Below are 15,000 nucleotides of genomic sequence, written 5' to 3'. Positions count from 1 at the left end.
CCGAACGGCAAATGGTTTTTTTATGAGGAGCTTTTTCAAGGCAGAAATACACTCGGAGGTTTGCCATTGCCTGTCGAGGGGCGACCGCTGTTAGAAAAAATGGTAGTCACGCGCCAACCCTCGGCTTTGGCGTCCGCAAATATGTAAATAAAATAGGGGAAACGGAAACCTGTGAATGCATTTACGGAGATGCACCGATTGAGGTTGCAGATCGCACATTCTACAAATGTGAGAGATAAAAATAAGATCGCAAAGATCTCGAAGATAGTCTAGGTAGAAAGCGCTGAAAATTGGCAACATATTGGCACGTACAAAGAGCGAGTCTTGCACATCAACCCTAACCTACCTGCCTAATTAGAAGATGAGCCGATAGCGTGATGCTGGCTCCAAAACTGGCGACCCTGGAAGGAGGCAGAGTAGAAGAGGCAGTCTTTATCAGAACACCTACTTGGACCTTCTCTGTTTTCGATTAAATGCTACCGTAGTTCCGGGGCAGAGGAAACATTCAAGAGAGGAAGAGGAGAGATATTTTTTAGTGGCACACCACTCGACGCAGCAGACGACGGTCGCTGTAAGTGGCAATTTAAATCTTACCTCACTGTTCCAAAAAAAACAAGTTAAACAAATTAAAATTGTAATTTTGGTGCCGATATGAAAGTGCGCCGACTGTTTGTTTATTGATTACTGGGACACCTGTAAAATGGCCGTCGGTTCGGCCTCAAAAATCGAAACGCTGAAAATCACTTCGCCGGAAAAATTTTGTGTGAAGTGCTTGGTTAAAACATTTATTGGAGTTACCAGGATCGTACAAGTTGATGAAATGGCAAGAAATTTGTGGATTGACCGATTGTAGGTATAGTAGGTCAAAAAAGTTTTAGCACAGTGATTGTTTTACAATATTTACGATGTTTTTCAGAACACATTTTTTGCGTTGATTTTATTTGAAAATTACAGAGTTTTGTCTGTCTTAGAACGCAACAACTTAATAAGGTTCTTAAATCGCACAGACTGGATATAGTTGGGCTGTAAATAACCGTTAAACAAGTTGGTAACGAGGATGTGGCAACAAAATGGTGTGGAAGCGCTAGTTCGATTCCGGAGGAATCACCACTTTAACCAACGAACCAACATTGAATTTGAAAAAATTTATAATTTTTTGCATTCAAATTCCGAACTGGATCATCCATGGTGCTGGATCATTGTACACCCAGGATAGGTCCGAGCGGAACTTTTCCATTATTATACCTTCAAGGGAAGAGTAAGCGGTGTGTAACATTTGGAGGTAGGGCATGGCAAATATGTTTGCGGATGGCTCGAAGTTGGACGGAAGAGTTGGTAGGGGAGTATTTTGCGAGGATCTCACCACCAACCTCAAATTTAGGTTTCTGGACCTGCAGTGGTCTTTGTTGGTGGTGTTTTCCAAGAGAAGTAGCCGCAATTAAGGATTGGTTGATCGCTTCCGTAATTAGTGTAAAGGAGGTAAACTTCTACTCCGACAGCCAAGCGGGAATTATGGTCTTGAACTCGTTGTTTGTGCGTTCGAAATTAGTCGGGGAATGCCTGACTGCTCCTTCGATTGCATTGGAATATTTCGATATTGGGCTCCTTTGGGTTCCCGGTTACAGAGGCATAGAGGGAAACTGCGCGCCGATGAGCTGGCTAGAAGGGGACCTTGGATACGTCTTCATCGCAACACGAGTGGATTGGAGTTTCCTTGAGAATCTGTGGACTACTACTGTAAAGATGGGCTTTACGTCAACTGAGAGAGCGCTGGGCTAGTGCGCAAACTTCGGTGGCGCTCGAGAGAACTTTTAAGACTAACAAAGCCCAGCTATCGAATTTGGTAGGTATCCCCACCGGACATTGTCCGTTAAGTGTCCATTTCTTTCTGCAGCAGCTGTATGGAGAACGAGGTGGAATTATCTCAACACCTTTCTCTGCCTTGCTCTCGTCGGGCAAAAGTTTATACAGCTGGGCTCTCGCTTTTTGGTCACACTTCTAGTGAAATTCATTAGTAGCCTGAAGCGGTTAGTACAAACGTAAATCGCCACTTTTATTCCACGGTTCTGCTCTCCTTTCCTTCTCCTTGTTGTTATTGTAGCAGCATAAACATTCCCTGTGCATATACGAGGAATCCTGCTGAAGGGAGGAGCCTGGTTTATGAGGTCTAAAAATTGCATCTCTTTGCGATTTTTTTTTAAGGAAAAAATTAATTTAGTACTGCAAAGTTTTTTCTATCTTTTAATGAACATTTAAAAAGTATAAAAAATTTTTGTACTGGTTAAAATAAGTTGAAAAAAATGTTCAACATAGAAATTAGTAGAGCGCTGCAACGTTGGAGTTTCCAACTGGCGTACAATATACAGCTCGTAATTATTATCTAAAGCAAAAAATACAAATGGATTTCTAATTATCATGATTTTTTATTCTAGATGAACTAAGAAAACTGAGAGAAATTCCAAAATTTCAACTTTTTGAAGGTTTTAAAGAAAAAAATGCCTTTCTATAAAAAGCAAATTCACTTCAACTTGGTATAAAAATCTTGAAAATTTTATTTTGATCTATTTTGTTAGTTCAAATAGAAGAGAATTTAATACTGAAGGGAACAAGCTATGATTTATTTCAAAAGGTTCATTAGTTTTTTTTCATTCATGTAGGCCATTTCAAAGAAATCATAAAAATGAAAAGTCGAGAAAAGAAGATAACGTTTGTAAAGGGTGTTTTTTTAGAGGTTAGGTTTTCAAGTTGGCACTACTTTTTTCGTAGATGGTCCTTTTGACAGCTGTCACTTGATTTATGCTCAGTTTGGTTTGCCATTTCATAATGAATAGACTTACACCTGAACAACGTTTGCAAATCGTGCAAATTTATTACGAAAATAATGGTTCGGTTCGCGCGACGCATCGAAGAAAATTTTGTTCAGCGATGAAGCTCACTTTTGGTTGAATGGGTATGTCAATAAGCAAAATTGTCGCATTTGGAGTGAACATAATCCACAAGCCATTGCTGAGACGCCGTTACATCCTCAAAAAGTCACTGTTTGGTGTGCTCTATGGGCAGAGGGAATCATTGGTCCATATTTCTTTAAAAATGAAGCCGGCCATAATGTTACAGTCAATGGAGAGCGCTATAGAGCCATGATTAATGACTTTTTCGTGCCTGAATTGGACGATGTTGATGTGGACGACCTTTGGTTCCAACAAGACGGCGCTACATGCCATACAGCCAACGCAACAATCGATTTATTGAAGGAAACTTTTGGTGAGCGCATTATCTCGCGCCGTGGACCTGTGGCGTGGCCTCCAAGATCGTGCGATATAACACCGCTGGACTATTTCTTGTGGGGCTATGTGAAGTCGCTTGTCTACGCAGATAAGCCCGAGACGATTGACGTCTTGGAAGAGAATATTCGGCGCGTTATTGCTGACATACGACCCCAATTGCTGCAAAAAGTGGTCGAAAATTGGGCCTCTCGGCTGGAATTTATTCGAGCCAGCCGCGGCGGCCACTTGCCCGAAATCATTTTTAAAACATAATGGCAAACCCTTATCTTTATAATAAAGCTAAATTCTTGGCCATAACATTAAATTATATACGTTTTATTTCATCTTGAAAACCTAACCTCTAAAAAAAACACCCTTTACTATAGCTGTCCGGTCACAGCGTAACTACCTAACGCTCGCCTACCTTTGGCTTTGTATCTACGGAAATATTGAGAATTAGGCTCTGTAACTTTGTGTGAATAATCTGAAATATATTAGGAATCGCTTAAAACGAAAAAAAAATTGATTTTTTTGACCTTATAAACCAGGCTCCCCCCTGAAGTGACATTCCTTGGCCGGATATAAATCCGGGTGTGTTCTGGTTATGTAGAACCGACTGTCGTGGGAACGACACAGCATGGTATCACAAGGAACAAATTCCATATTTTTTGTCCAAGTTCGCCCCTAGCAAGGGCAGCCATTTAACTTAACCTAACTTAGTAAGAATTTAACATTTTCTTCTGGTATGCAATTTTATAGCTGAATGGCAACGCAGGAGTGGCCCTATTGTTCGAGTTATTTCGAATTTGTCAACTGGTCAGCTACTCGACTATGCCATTCTATTTCCACAACACTAAGCAGCCGTCAGCACTTCGTTCGTGTTTCCATATTAGATCGCCAGTTCTTGGTGTTAATTAATTGAGAAAAAACTACGATTTTTTCCTACTTTCAATTAATTGGTCAGCATGAACGCGAAAATGATTCGTAGCATAGCAAAACAAAACTGAGAATCGAATAACTAAACAAAAAACAAAAAAAAAAAACCTAAATGAAAGTAAAGCTACCGACAGCCCCTCGCTACGCTGATAACCGCCAACGAATGAGGGCTGAGTTTAAAATGCAATTATTTCATTAAGACTTATTTTGATCACAATTAACTGGCTGGTCAGTCATGTGCATGATATTTAGACAACACTAACAAAAACAAAGCCATTCTAGCTTTTTTGTATCGATGAATGGAGTAATATAAATATTTTCGGTTGGGTGATGCGATTCTCGGCAGGAATGTGCGTGCTTTGAGGATTGTGCTTGCACTTGGGGGAGGGTGGTGTCGATGATGAAATTCATACCACTCATATCCACATCAAATAGTAAATAAACACATATGTAGATGTGTGTGTGAGCATATAAATGCATGTTACTATGTATGGCTGTGTGTCTGTATGTAAGCGCCGAGGTGCCTATGGCTCATGCACACACGTGTTAGCGTTTATTGTGACCGCCGAATGACAGTCTACCGGCAGCTGGTGTGTTTGTGTGTTTTTGTTTTTTGTTGTCTTGCATACGGTGGTGTAATTTGAACTCAAAACATTCGCATTAGATATTTAAGTTTTCCATTTGTTTACTTTTTCGCCTGTACGCCCAAGTCTATAATTTCGTGTAATTTTGCTGTTTGCATAAATTAATGTGTGTGTGTGTATGTGCGCTTTTTGGCAAATTAAATTGGTTGGCTGCCTAATTTAGTTTATCAACTCTTTGCAATTATGTGCCGTAGTTCAAGGGCAATTAATGTAAATTAATTTTTTTTCGGAATCCACCTGACACTATCGGGTTGAGCTGCGCATACAGGTAGAATTAGGAATTAATCAAATTTGCGCCTAATTTAACTTATGTGGTTTTATTATGAAGAAATATTAAAAACAAAAAAAAAACATATACGAATTAATTTTTTATGAACAAAGAGTTGGGTTTTATCGATTTTTGTCTTAAGGGGGAACACCACTGTGACTTTTCGAAAAAATCGATTTTTTTTTGCATTTTCTTAAAGGAGATATATTCAAAAATATGTAAAAAAAAAAATTTTAATTTAAAATCCTGAAAATTGACGAAGTTATACCCAATACAATAAGTGCATGTAGTGAGTTACAACGGCCAATGAAAACTTTAAACGCGTTTTTCTCAAAACTATCAGGTCCGTCATAAGTTCGTGCGTATTTTACCCATAATTTCACTTTTGTGCGATTTTTGCATACAAAAAATTATTCGCGGAATATAATGGAACTATTTATATTTTCTTTGATATATTGTGCATTCAACAAGTGATTTTAATCGCGTATAGAAAGAAGCACGTGTTGTTAAAAAATAAAATGGAATCTTCGAACGCGTATAAGAGCATTTTTTGTATTTTTTTTTATAAAAGTGGTAAAAATGCAACAACTGCTGCTGCAGAAATAATCACTGTTCACGGAGAGGATACCGTGGTTTTCAAAATTCCGAAGTGGTAACTGCGACGTGGAGGATGCCCCGCGCGCTGGTCGTCCTGAAGTCTTTAACTTCGACGCCTTGCTCGAACTCGTGGAAGCTGAGCCAAATTTGACAGTCGATATGATAGCTCAGAGGTTAAATTCATCGCATGGAACAGTTCACAGGCACCTGGTTCAGTTGGGAAAGGTTTCAAAGCTGGGAAAATGGGTTCCGCATAGACTTTCCGTCGCCAACCTTCAACAGAGAGTGAATGTGTGTTTTCAGCTGCTTCAACGGCTTGAAAATGACAGTTTTTAGAACCGTATCGTTGCTGGTGATGATGAAAAATGGGTCCTTTACATAATCCTGTTCGCAAACGCCAATGGTTAGATACAGATGAAACACCAGAACCGACCCCTAGAGATGGCCTTCACCCCAAGAAGATTCTCCTGTCTATTTGGTGGGATATGGCCGGTATTGTTTATTATGAACTTCTGGATCCAAACCAGACGATAACTGCTGATTATTATTCCTATCAGCTATCAAGTCTGAATGAGGCACTTAAAAAAATCGACCGTCTTTACTGAATAGACGCAAAGTTTTGTTTCGCCACGACAACGCAAGACCTCATACCCCAAGGCAAACATTCGACAAGCTGAACAAGCGCGGATGGGAGCTAATGCCGCATCCACCATACTCTCCGGCTAATGCACCTTGTGATTATCACCTTCTCCGTGGACTTCAATCCCATATGAGTAACAAGAACTACTCCTCAAAAGAAGCTATAATAAGGGATATCGAAGCGTATTTTGGGTCCAAGGACAAAAAATTTTTTGAGCAGGGAATTAAAAATTTGCCTAAACGTTGGGGAAGGAAAATAAATAATGAAGGAAAATATATTATTGATTAATAAATACTTTAAACATCTTTTTCATTAATTTTAAAACCACCTTCAAAAAACGCACGAACTTATGGACTGACCTGATACTTTTCTGAACATGGTGGCCTCGATTTCTCGAATACTTATGAACCATTTTTAATTAGTTTTTTTTTTTTAATTTTTGTACATGTATTGGCTACAGGCGTACATAGCCGTTTTTAAATATTCCAAAAATTTATATTCTTTCAAGCCTTTCGAAAACAAAAAAAATGGTAAAAACACAATCTCATTTTTCAAAACTGCACCATTTTCTCAAACAAAAAAATAAAAAAAAGAAAACCGCCACGAATGGCGATAGCCATTGATGTATAGATTAAGAATTTTCAGGAAATTTTTCACCGCTGTATCGTGGCCACCAGGGTGCGTCAGTTTTTTATGACGGCATTGCATTCATATTAATAACAATTGTAATTTTTAATATTTTTTAATAAAAAATTGTGTCAGTATAGTTAAATATATGTTAAATAAAATATAATTTGTCCGATCCTCAAATAATCACCCCTACTTATAAAAAAAAATCATGAAAATCACTTAATTTTCACGCGTTCACAGTGGTGTTCCCCCTTAACATATCTTTCGACCAAAATTTTTTTTCTTTTATTTGAAATTTGTTTTGCTTCTAATTTATATTTATTCTAAAAGCTTCTACAAAAAATGTAACCGTGACCGTCGGCTTGGGCGCTAACTACAGTGTCTGAGATTTCCAAATTTGAGTTCCAAATTTGCGCAGCGGTGATATAAAATTTACTCTAAGCAGTATTTATTTCGATAACACTGTGGGCACGCCAAAATCACACATGAAAACACTGAGCCACGTAAACTTAATTTTGGGTCGCAGAATACGGATCTGTATTCCATTTTTCAAGATCAGTTAATTTTCTTAAGGGATTAGGGGTAGTCAGAGGCTCGAAAAAATGATGATTTTCAACATTTTTTTTTTTTTTTTGCTAGTCAATTGTTTTATTTTACAAAAATAAAAACATAGCATTAATACATCATGTCTCGACTTGACTTTAGAAACTTAAAAAAAAAAATTAATATATAATTGTAAAAGTTATCGCTGTATGGAGCCCGTTTCTCAAGAAGTCCCTTGCGGTGATCATCACAAGTCCTTGGAGATTCATCTAAAATTAATCGGACAAGAGAAATTAGTTTTATTAGTGGATAATCTTGTGTCTGATTAAAGCTTTTTTTTCAAAATTAACAATAAGGCGGGCTCAGGAAATATTTTACAGATTTTCGAGAAAAAAAACCGACAGTTAATTCTTAAAAAAAAATCGAAATTTTTGAAAAAAGCAAATTCTTCGATCAGGCACGATTTTTTTATGCTTTTCAAAAGCAGTATAAATTGTATTGAAATTTACCAAGCGGTTTTTAAGTTACAGTGATCACCAGTTCAAAAAACTTAGTTTTGAGAAAAACGCATTTAAAGTTTGCTATCGAGCTCCGCAGCGCCCGAGCGCGCTTTTAATTGCTGAATAACTCGAAAAGTAATTATTTGTCGCATTCACTTCATATTTTCATGGAATCAAATTGCAGCTGGACGCTTAGTCCAATCGACATCACTGATCACTTATTACTCATTTTCGAAAAAAATGGTACTCATTGGCCGCTCGATTAAAATCTGCACTAAACAGTCACTCGTTGTAGATGCAACGGCTTCTCAATGACGACGTGCGGATTTTCTGCCTCCCAAATAGGACACTTTGTGCTCAGCTTCAATCAGGCGTTTTTCAGCTCATTGAGCGATTTATGTTCAAACGAGAAGCGATCCATTTTGTAAATATCAAATTATAAACTAAATTTCTGACACCTCATGCATGTTTTTTTGGCTGTCAAAGTAAAAAAATCGATAGTTCAAATTCCTAATACTGGATGAACCACCCTTAACTTTTATATAGTATACAGGTATACTAAAAAGTGAATAAGAGTGAAGTCAAAGGGTTAAAACTCCTTTAAACAATTTTGGTTAGATTTTGATTCATATTTGCTCCTTTTGTATGCTTTTATATCATAGAAAGGTGTACACAATTTTTTGTAAAAAGGAAAGCAGGTTGGGGTGAAACCACTTTTGACACTTTCCTTGCAATTTGGATGCAAGTTTTTACGCTTGGCTATCGATAACAGGGAAAACCAGTAAAAGGGTTCTGAATGGTAGCCTTCATTTCAAAGCACTCAAATTCAAATCGGTTTCACATTTTGCAAAACTATGACACACTCGGTTTTTGAAAGCCGAAATAAGCAGCTGAAAAAAAGGTTGTAATAGCAGGGAGGGAGATTGTGAGTCTCTAGGTTTAACGCCTTCCCTTTGAAATTATTATTTCCATTTTGACGAAATTTCGAACACTGTAACTTTAATATTCCTAAGTGAAAGAAGTAAGTGCGTATTTATGTACATCGTTCAGGAGCAGGTACTAAGAGTGTATGTAGTCTCGTAGTAAATTGCTCCTATTAAAAATATTTTTTTTTTTAATTTTTTTTTATTTTCTTTATATGAAATTCCGCATATTTGAAATCCAATGTAAAAGAAAAATATTTGTGTGAATATGAAGTTTAATAAAAGTGGGTGGAGCAGCACCACTGACCGAAATAAGAAATCTTTTTATCAGCGCATTGTGAATACGCAAAAATATCCAATTGAAATCAATTTAAATATCAACTCTTAAACTCTTGTAAGTCTAGCAACGAATATATTTTCCAGACAAATAAATGTGATAGTCTCCAGTCGAACATTGGCTCCATTTGTACATGTATGTGTGTGCCAGTACCTGTGTGTTAATGTATTGTGTTTTCTAATATCGATGTGCAACTCATTTAATATGATTAAATTTAAAGTCGACAGCAAACATATTGGTTTCAAATTATTGCAGGTGTTAATGAAAAAAAAAAAAAATAACAAAAATATGGATTAAGTTTCAATGGCAACGAGGTGGCCATATGCGTGCATATATAGCATAGGCTGTCTAATGGAAGAGTTAGTTAGTTAGAGTTACTCTAACCCACAAGCGAGCTTGGTAGGTTGAGAGAGACTGCAGATCGACAAAACTGATATTATCTGTCATGTCCGACCGACTGTCGCAGTTCTTCCTGTAACTAAGCAGAGGGGCCTGTAGGAGGCTGGTTGGACTGATGACGGGCCACTTTCTATGGGCAAAGCACATAGAAAAGTTAGGGATCTCAGACAGTGTACTCTGCCCAGCTGGCGGGGAGGAGGATGAGACGGCGGGCTACTTCTGTGCGTCTGCCGAGCCTTCGCTCGATTCAGGCTTCAGGCCTTTGGCACTGATGTGTTAAGAAGCGACCACCTTGGCTTCTTGGCACCACAAGATCTACTCAGATTTCTTCGGAGGTCGAGTAGTTTTAAAGAAAATTGTAAAACTCTACTTGCTAGTCTGTCCCGAGAAAAACAAAAAAAAAAATAATGGAAGGGTAAAAATAGTTTTTTTTGTTTTTGTAATTGATAAAAGAATAAAGAATGCGTCGGAAACAAAAACCAAAGAATGGCGTATCTCGGTAGGAAACGTCCAAGAAGTGCGCAAAAGTGAAGGTTTACGATCATGTAAAAAGATTGTAGGACCCAATCGCAATGATAAACAAAATAAGAGTGATAAAACATGTGCGGGAAAATTCTACATTCTGTCAAAAAAGTGGCGGAAATTGTTCAATAAAACCCAAAATAATTGTTTAGGGGGGAGCCTGCTTTAGAGGCTTCAAAAAATCGATTTTTTCGTGGATTTTTTTGGGAAGGAAAGAAATATTCGATTGAAACGAAACTTTCAGGTTTTATTGTTTTATATTTCAACAGTCTTCTCAATTTTTTCATTAAAATTTATTTCATATTATGCCTGGTACAAGCATTTTGCCGAGGCGCCTCGAGTGTGCATGTGTCGTGCGGCGGGAAAGGTGCAGGTCGCAATTTTTATCTGAAACCAAAAACCAAAAAAAATGTTTATTTACGTATAGTACAGCTTCTACTTAAGCCAAGGAAATTAAACAAAAAGTGAGAAATTCAACAATTTTTCGCTAATTAAAAAAAAATTCAATTTTTTTGGAAAAACAAATTCACTTTAAATTGTTTAAAAAGAGGGTTAATTATAACTTTCTTAAGGTTTTTTGGTTCAACTAGAAGATAATTTAGTTCCGAATACAATCAATGTTATCTCGTTTCGATAGGACTTTTAACTTTTCCCCTATCTTTCCCTCCAATTAGGAAAAACCGTAAAAATAAAAAACCGGGTAATCGCATTTCGGGCGATCCGGCCGCTCGTATACCTGCTTGACGCTTGCACACAATTTCTTCTGTAACTTCGAAAATATTTTGAATTTGTTTCTGAAATTTTGAGGACACATTCTTGGATAGTTTGGGAAGGCATTTATGCAACAAAAAAAAAAAAAAACGATTTTTTGAAGCCTCTAAAGCAGGCTCCCCCCTTAATCATCAATATAGAACTCGCAATGTTGAAGCCACAAAAGCCTCCCTGTATAAACGCGGTCTAATGAAATTCTGTTGAAAGAAAATAGTGAGTTACACTAGTTTTATGAAGTATAACCATACTCGCTAGCGGCTAATCTTGCTCGATAACTTTGTTGTTGCTTTCACATACAAATTTTTCGTCAAGTGAGCAGAGCTCAAACATAGCGAGCAGAGAAGTGACGAATCGAATAGGCCTTTATTTTGTTTATTTTTATAAATTCTACGATAATACGATAGGCCTCGGTAGTCTAGCGTAAGTGCACACGAATGCCACGTAAAGCTCAGACTTTCCCAAATTTACCTACGTTTCTTGTTAAAAAAAAAAAAGAAACCACATTCCTCAACCCCAAAAAAACGTATCCCCTCCATCTTTACTCCCGCACAATAGTCAGCGCATTATTTGCATTGTGGCTGCTAAAATAAGCAAAAAAAGAAAAACACACAGTTACACATTGCTTCATTGGTGTCAGCAATAGAAAGCGGGCAACCGCGGTAATAGCGCAGACACACCAAATTTAGCGAAGTCCTCAACCATCTGTGCGATTCTTCTGGCAGAGAAATGCGAGACACAGATGACACTCCAAGCAGTAAAGAAGGCGTTGTTCCTAAGCAACCACAGGTGGGCATTCATACTATTTAGTACTGGTAGCGGCAGGCTTATCACTTATCCTGCCAGAAATAAAAAAAAAAGATTAACGAAGCCAACGCAAGACTGAGTCTTGTCGAGGCCCTATGCTCCCGAGAGGAATGAACAAGAAAAAAAACGATAGGCGTTCGATGTTTTATTAAAAGAAAAAGCGAATTTGTGTTGCTCTATTTTATTACCGTATACTGTATACGGGCATACACACACATATATGTATATTAGGCCGGGTCGATTTGTGGGGAGGCAAAAAAATCGCCCATTGCTCTGTGAAAATCATATTGTAGGGATCAAAATAAGAAACTTTGCGAAGGAACCATACCTCTAAAACGAATTTTGATGTCCCCCAATTTGGGTCGAACTTTTTAGTTTCTTTTCTCATGTAAAGGCCAAAAATGGTGATATTTTGAAATGATTGTATGGGGAACCCCCCAGGGGAGTTCCAGGGGGTGTGCCACTGGCATGGGTGGATCGGCCGTCCAAAGTTAGTGGGGGTCGGTCATTCATTTGGACTCGATTGGAGCACTCTAAATGGGTCAAAGTGGGATTTTTCGTTCGACACAAATTGGGGGACATCAGAATTTGTTTTAGAGGTATGGTTCCTTCGGCAAAGTTTCTTATTTTGATCCCTAGAATACGATTTTCACAGAGCAATGAGCGATTTTTAAATCGACCCGCCCTAATGTATATCTAACTATTAAATTAATTAACATCACTTTCATGCGTAGCTCAAACTTTTCATTTTTTGTTCGTTTTTCGTTTCTCTCTTTACAGTCTTTTCGAACAGGAGATTATGAGCTATGTTCCTATTGAAGAACGCAGTCCACAGGGTTCTCCGGTGCTCAACTCTCGCATGCCACAGCGTGCCCCGCCACCATTCCGGCGTGATTTCGAAGCCAAATTGCGCGGATTCTACCGCAAACTGGAGTCGAAAGGTTACGGACAAGGTCCACACAAATTGAAGTAAGAACTCTGCCACCTGTTTTGTTTTTATTTACACTTATTTGCTTAATTCTTCACCACAGATTACACATTCGACGCACACATCTGCTGGAGGATGCTTTCCGGCGTATAATGTCTGCCAATAAGAAAGATCTGCAGCGCGGACGTCTTGCTGTTCTATGGGATACTGAGGAGGGCTTGGATTATGGCGGCCCGTCAAGGTATTTAATATATCTAATGCATATAAAAAATCACCCAATTCTCATGAAATGCTTTTGCTCGTACCGTACAGAGAATTCTTCTTTCTGCTCTCGCGCGAGCTGTTCAACCCCTACTATGGACTATTTGAGTATTCAGCAAATGATACGTACACCGTGCAAGTTTCACCGCTATCGGCATTTGTGGACAATTGTCACGATTGGTTCCGGTTCGGCGGCCGTGTATTGGGCTTGGCACTCGTACATCAATACCTATTGGATGCCTTCTTTACACGCCCATTTTACAAGGCGTTGCTGCGTTTGCCCGTCGCGCTGAGTGATCTGGAATCGCTCGACAATGAGTTTCATCAATCGTTGCAGTGGATACGTGACAATGACATCGGCACCGGCATCGATCTTGGTCTAACGTTTTGCGTCACCGAAGAGTTGTTGGGACGTGTGGTGGAGCGTGAATTGAAAGCCGGCGGTAAGAATATTATTGTTAATGAGAAAAATAAAAAAGAATATTTGGAACGCATGATTAAGTGGCGTTTGGAGCGTGGTGTGCAAGAGCAAACGGAATCGTTGGTGCGTGGCTTTTATGAGGTGGTCGATGCGCGCCTTGTTTCCGTTTTTGATGCACGCGAATTGGAGTTGGTGATTGCCGGTACGGCGGAAATTGATATTAACGATTGGCGTCTGAACACCGAATACCGTTCGGGCTATCATGATAATCATCAGGTGATCATTTGGTTTTGGCAAGTCATTGAGAAATTCACCAACGAGCAACGTTTGCGTCTATTGCAATTCGTCACCGGCACCTCGAGTATACCGTATGAAGGCTTTTCGGCACTGCGTGGCTCAACGGGACCACGACGCTTCTGCATCGAAAAGTGGGGCAAACCGAACGCTTTGCCGCGTGCGCACACCTGCTTTAATCGCTTAGATTTACCGCCTTATCCGACACCCGAGCTGCTCTATGAGAAGCTGCTGTTGGCCGTAGAAGAGACGAATACGTTTGGCATAGAATAGAAATGCATAGTGTGTGTATGTGTGTGTAGATGTGCTATGATATACAGTAGCGTTTAGGGGACTAGAGTCAGTCGCAAGTTCATCTTAATGAATTAAGTTAATTTATTGAAATCGTTGATAAAAACGAAAGAAAAGTGATATTTTTAATTACAAATATTTATTTATTTTCACATTTACATACTTACATACTATTTTTTATATTTAAATATTATAGTTATTTAATATATTGTGACCAGGTCTGTTGTTTTTTCGTAGTTAAGAAATAATCGAAGTCATTATTATTTATTGACGTTATGGATTAACGGTTCTTTTTATATCGATGAAACAAGTGTTTACAACAAAAGCAATAATCCCAGTATTTCCCCTTTTTTTTATTATTATTATTGAAACTTTATGTCGTGCATGCTTTGAATTGCATTTAAAACCAAGAAATTAACTGTCGACAACAAAGTAACAAAACTTATTAAATCACGTGTGATTAGAACTGTGCGATTATTTTTTTGTGCAAACTTTGATTAAAACACGGCTTAGAAATTTTATGAAAATTAACGGTATAAAAAATTCTCGATGAAGAATTAAAAATTAACATCATAAAAAATTCCCCATACACTTTTGCGGGTCTCACATTAGAGTGAGACTGCTTGACCGACATAAAGCCAACACAAAGACCGAAACATTATTATTGTTGTTATTGTTGTAGCAGCTTACACAAACTCTGTCAGTGCAATGTAGTTACCGGTCGTCTTCGTCTAGCTCTTCTAGCGGTAGACCCATGAAACATGCTGTTTCGACAGGCTGGGTCCAAAGGGAGAAAAGGAGTTAGGTGAGTAGGTGGTTAATATTGTGCGAAGTGCCTTGGGTATGTCGCGGTCAATTCTGGATAGGTAGGAGTTTAGTCTGCTACAGTATCTATAACGAAGTCGTACCCATGGCAATCAGTTCTACGTTACCGGAGTGACTCGGTTTTTTCTCAACCAAGGGTTGGCGCCCCAGTAAACTAGCACTGTCCGGACTAGATGACTATTCTTTGCCTTTGCAACCGGAAC

General features: G+C 38.5%; 1 protein-coding gene across 1 annotated transcript in view; it reads left to right on the top strand.

Annotated features, from left to right (window-relative positions):
- Window positions 1-14,537, top strand: part of LOC129239056 (E3 ubiquitin-protein ligase HECW2) — a 69,204-nt gene extending 54,667 nt beyond the window's left edge. Inside the window, exons 6-8 of the mRNA XM_054874331.1 lie at window positions 12,558-12,746; window positions 12,809-12,946; window positions 13,018-14,537. Coding sequence (XP_054730306.1) covers window positions 12,558-12,746; window positions 12,809-12,946; window positions 13,018-13,954 — 1,264 coding nt within the window. The 3' untranslated portion in view covers window positions 13,955-14,537. The remainder of the gene's footprint in view (window positions 1-12,557; window positions 12,747-12,808; window positions 12,947-13,017) is intronic.
- Window positions 14,538-15,000: the final 463 nt, after the last annotated feature.

Source organism: Anastrepha obliqua, chromosome 2, assembly GCF_027943255.1.
Source record: "Anastrepha obliqua isolate idAnaObli1 chromosome 2, idAnaObli1_1.0, whole genome shotgun sequence".
NCBI classification, from domain to species: domain Eukaryota; kingdom Metazoa; phylum Arthropoda; class Insecta; order Diptera; family Tephritidae; genus Anastrepha; species Anastrepha obliqua.
The sequence above is the reverse complement of the archived record's forward strand: the minus strand, read 5'-3'. Positions and strand labels throughout refer to the sequence as shown.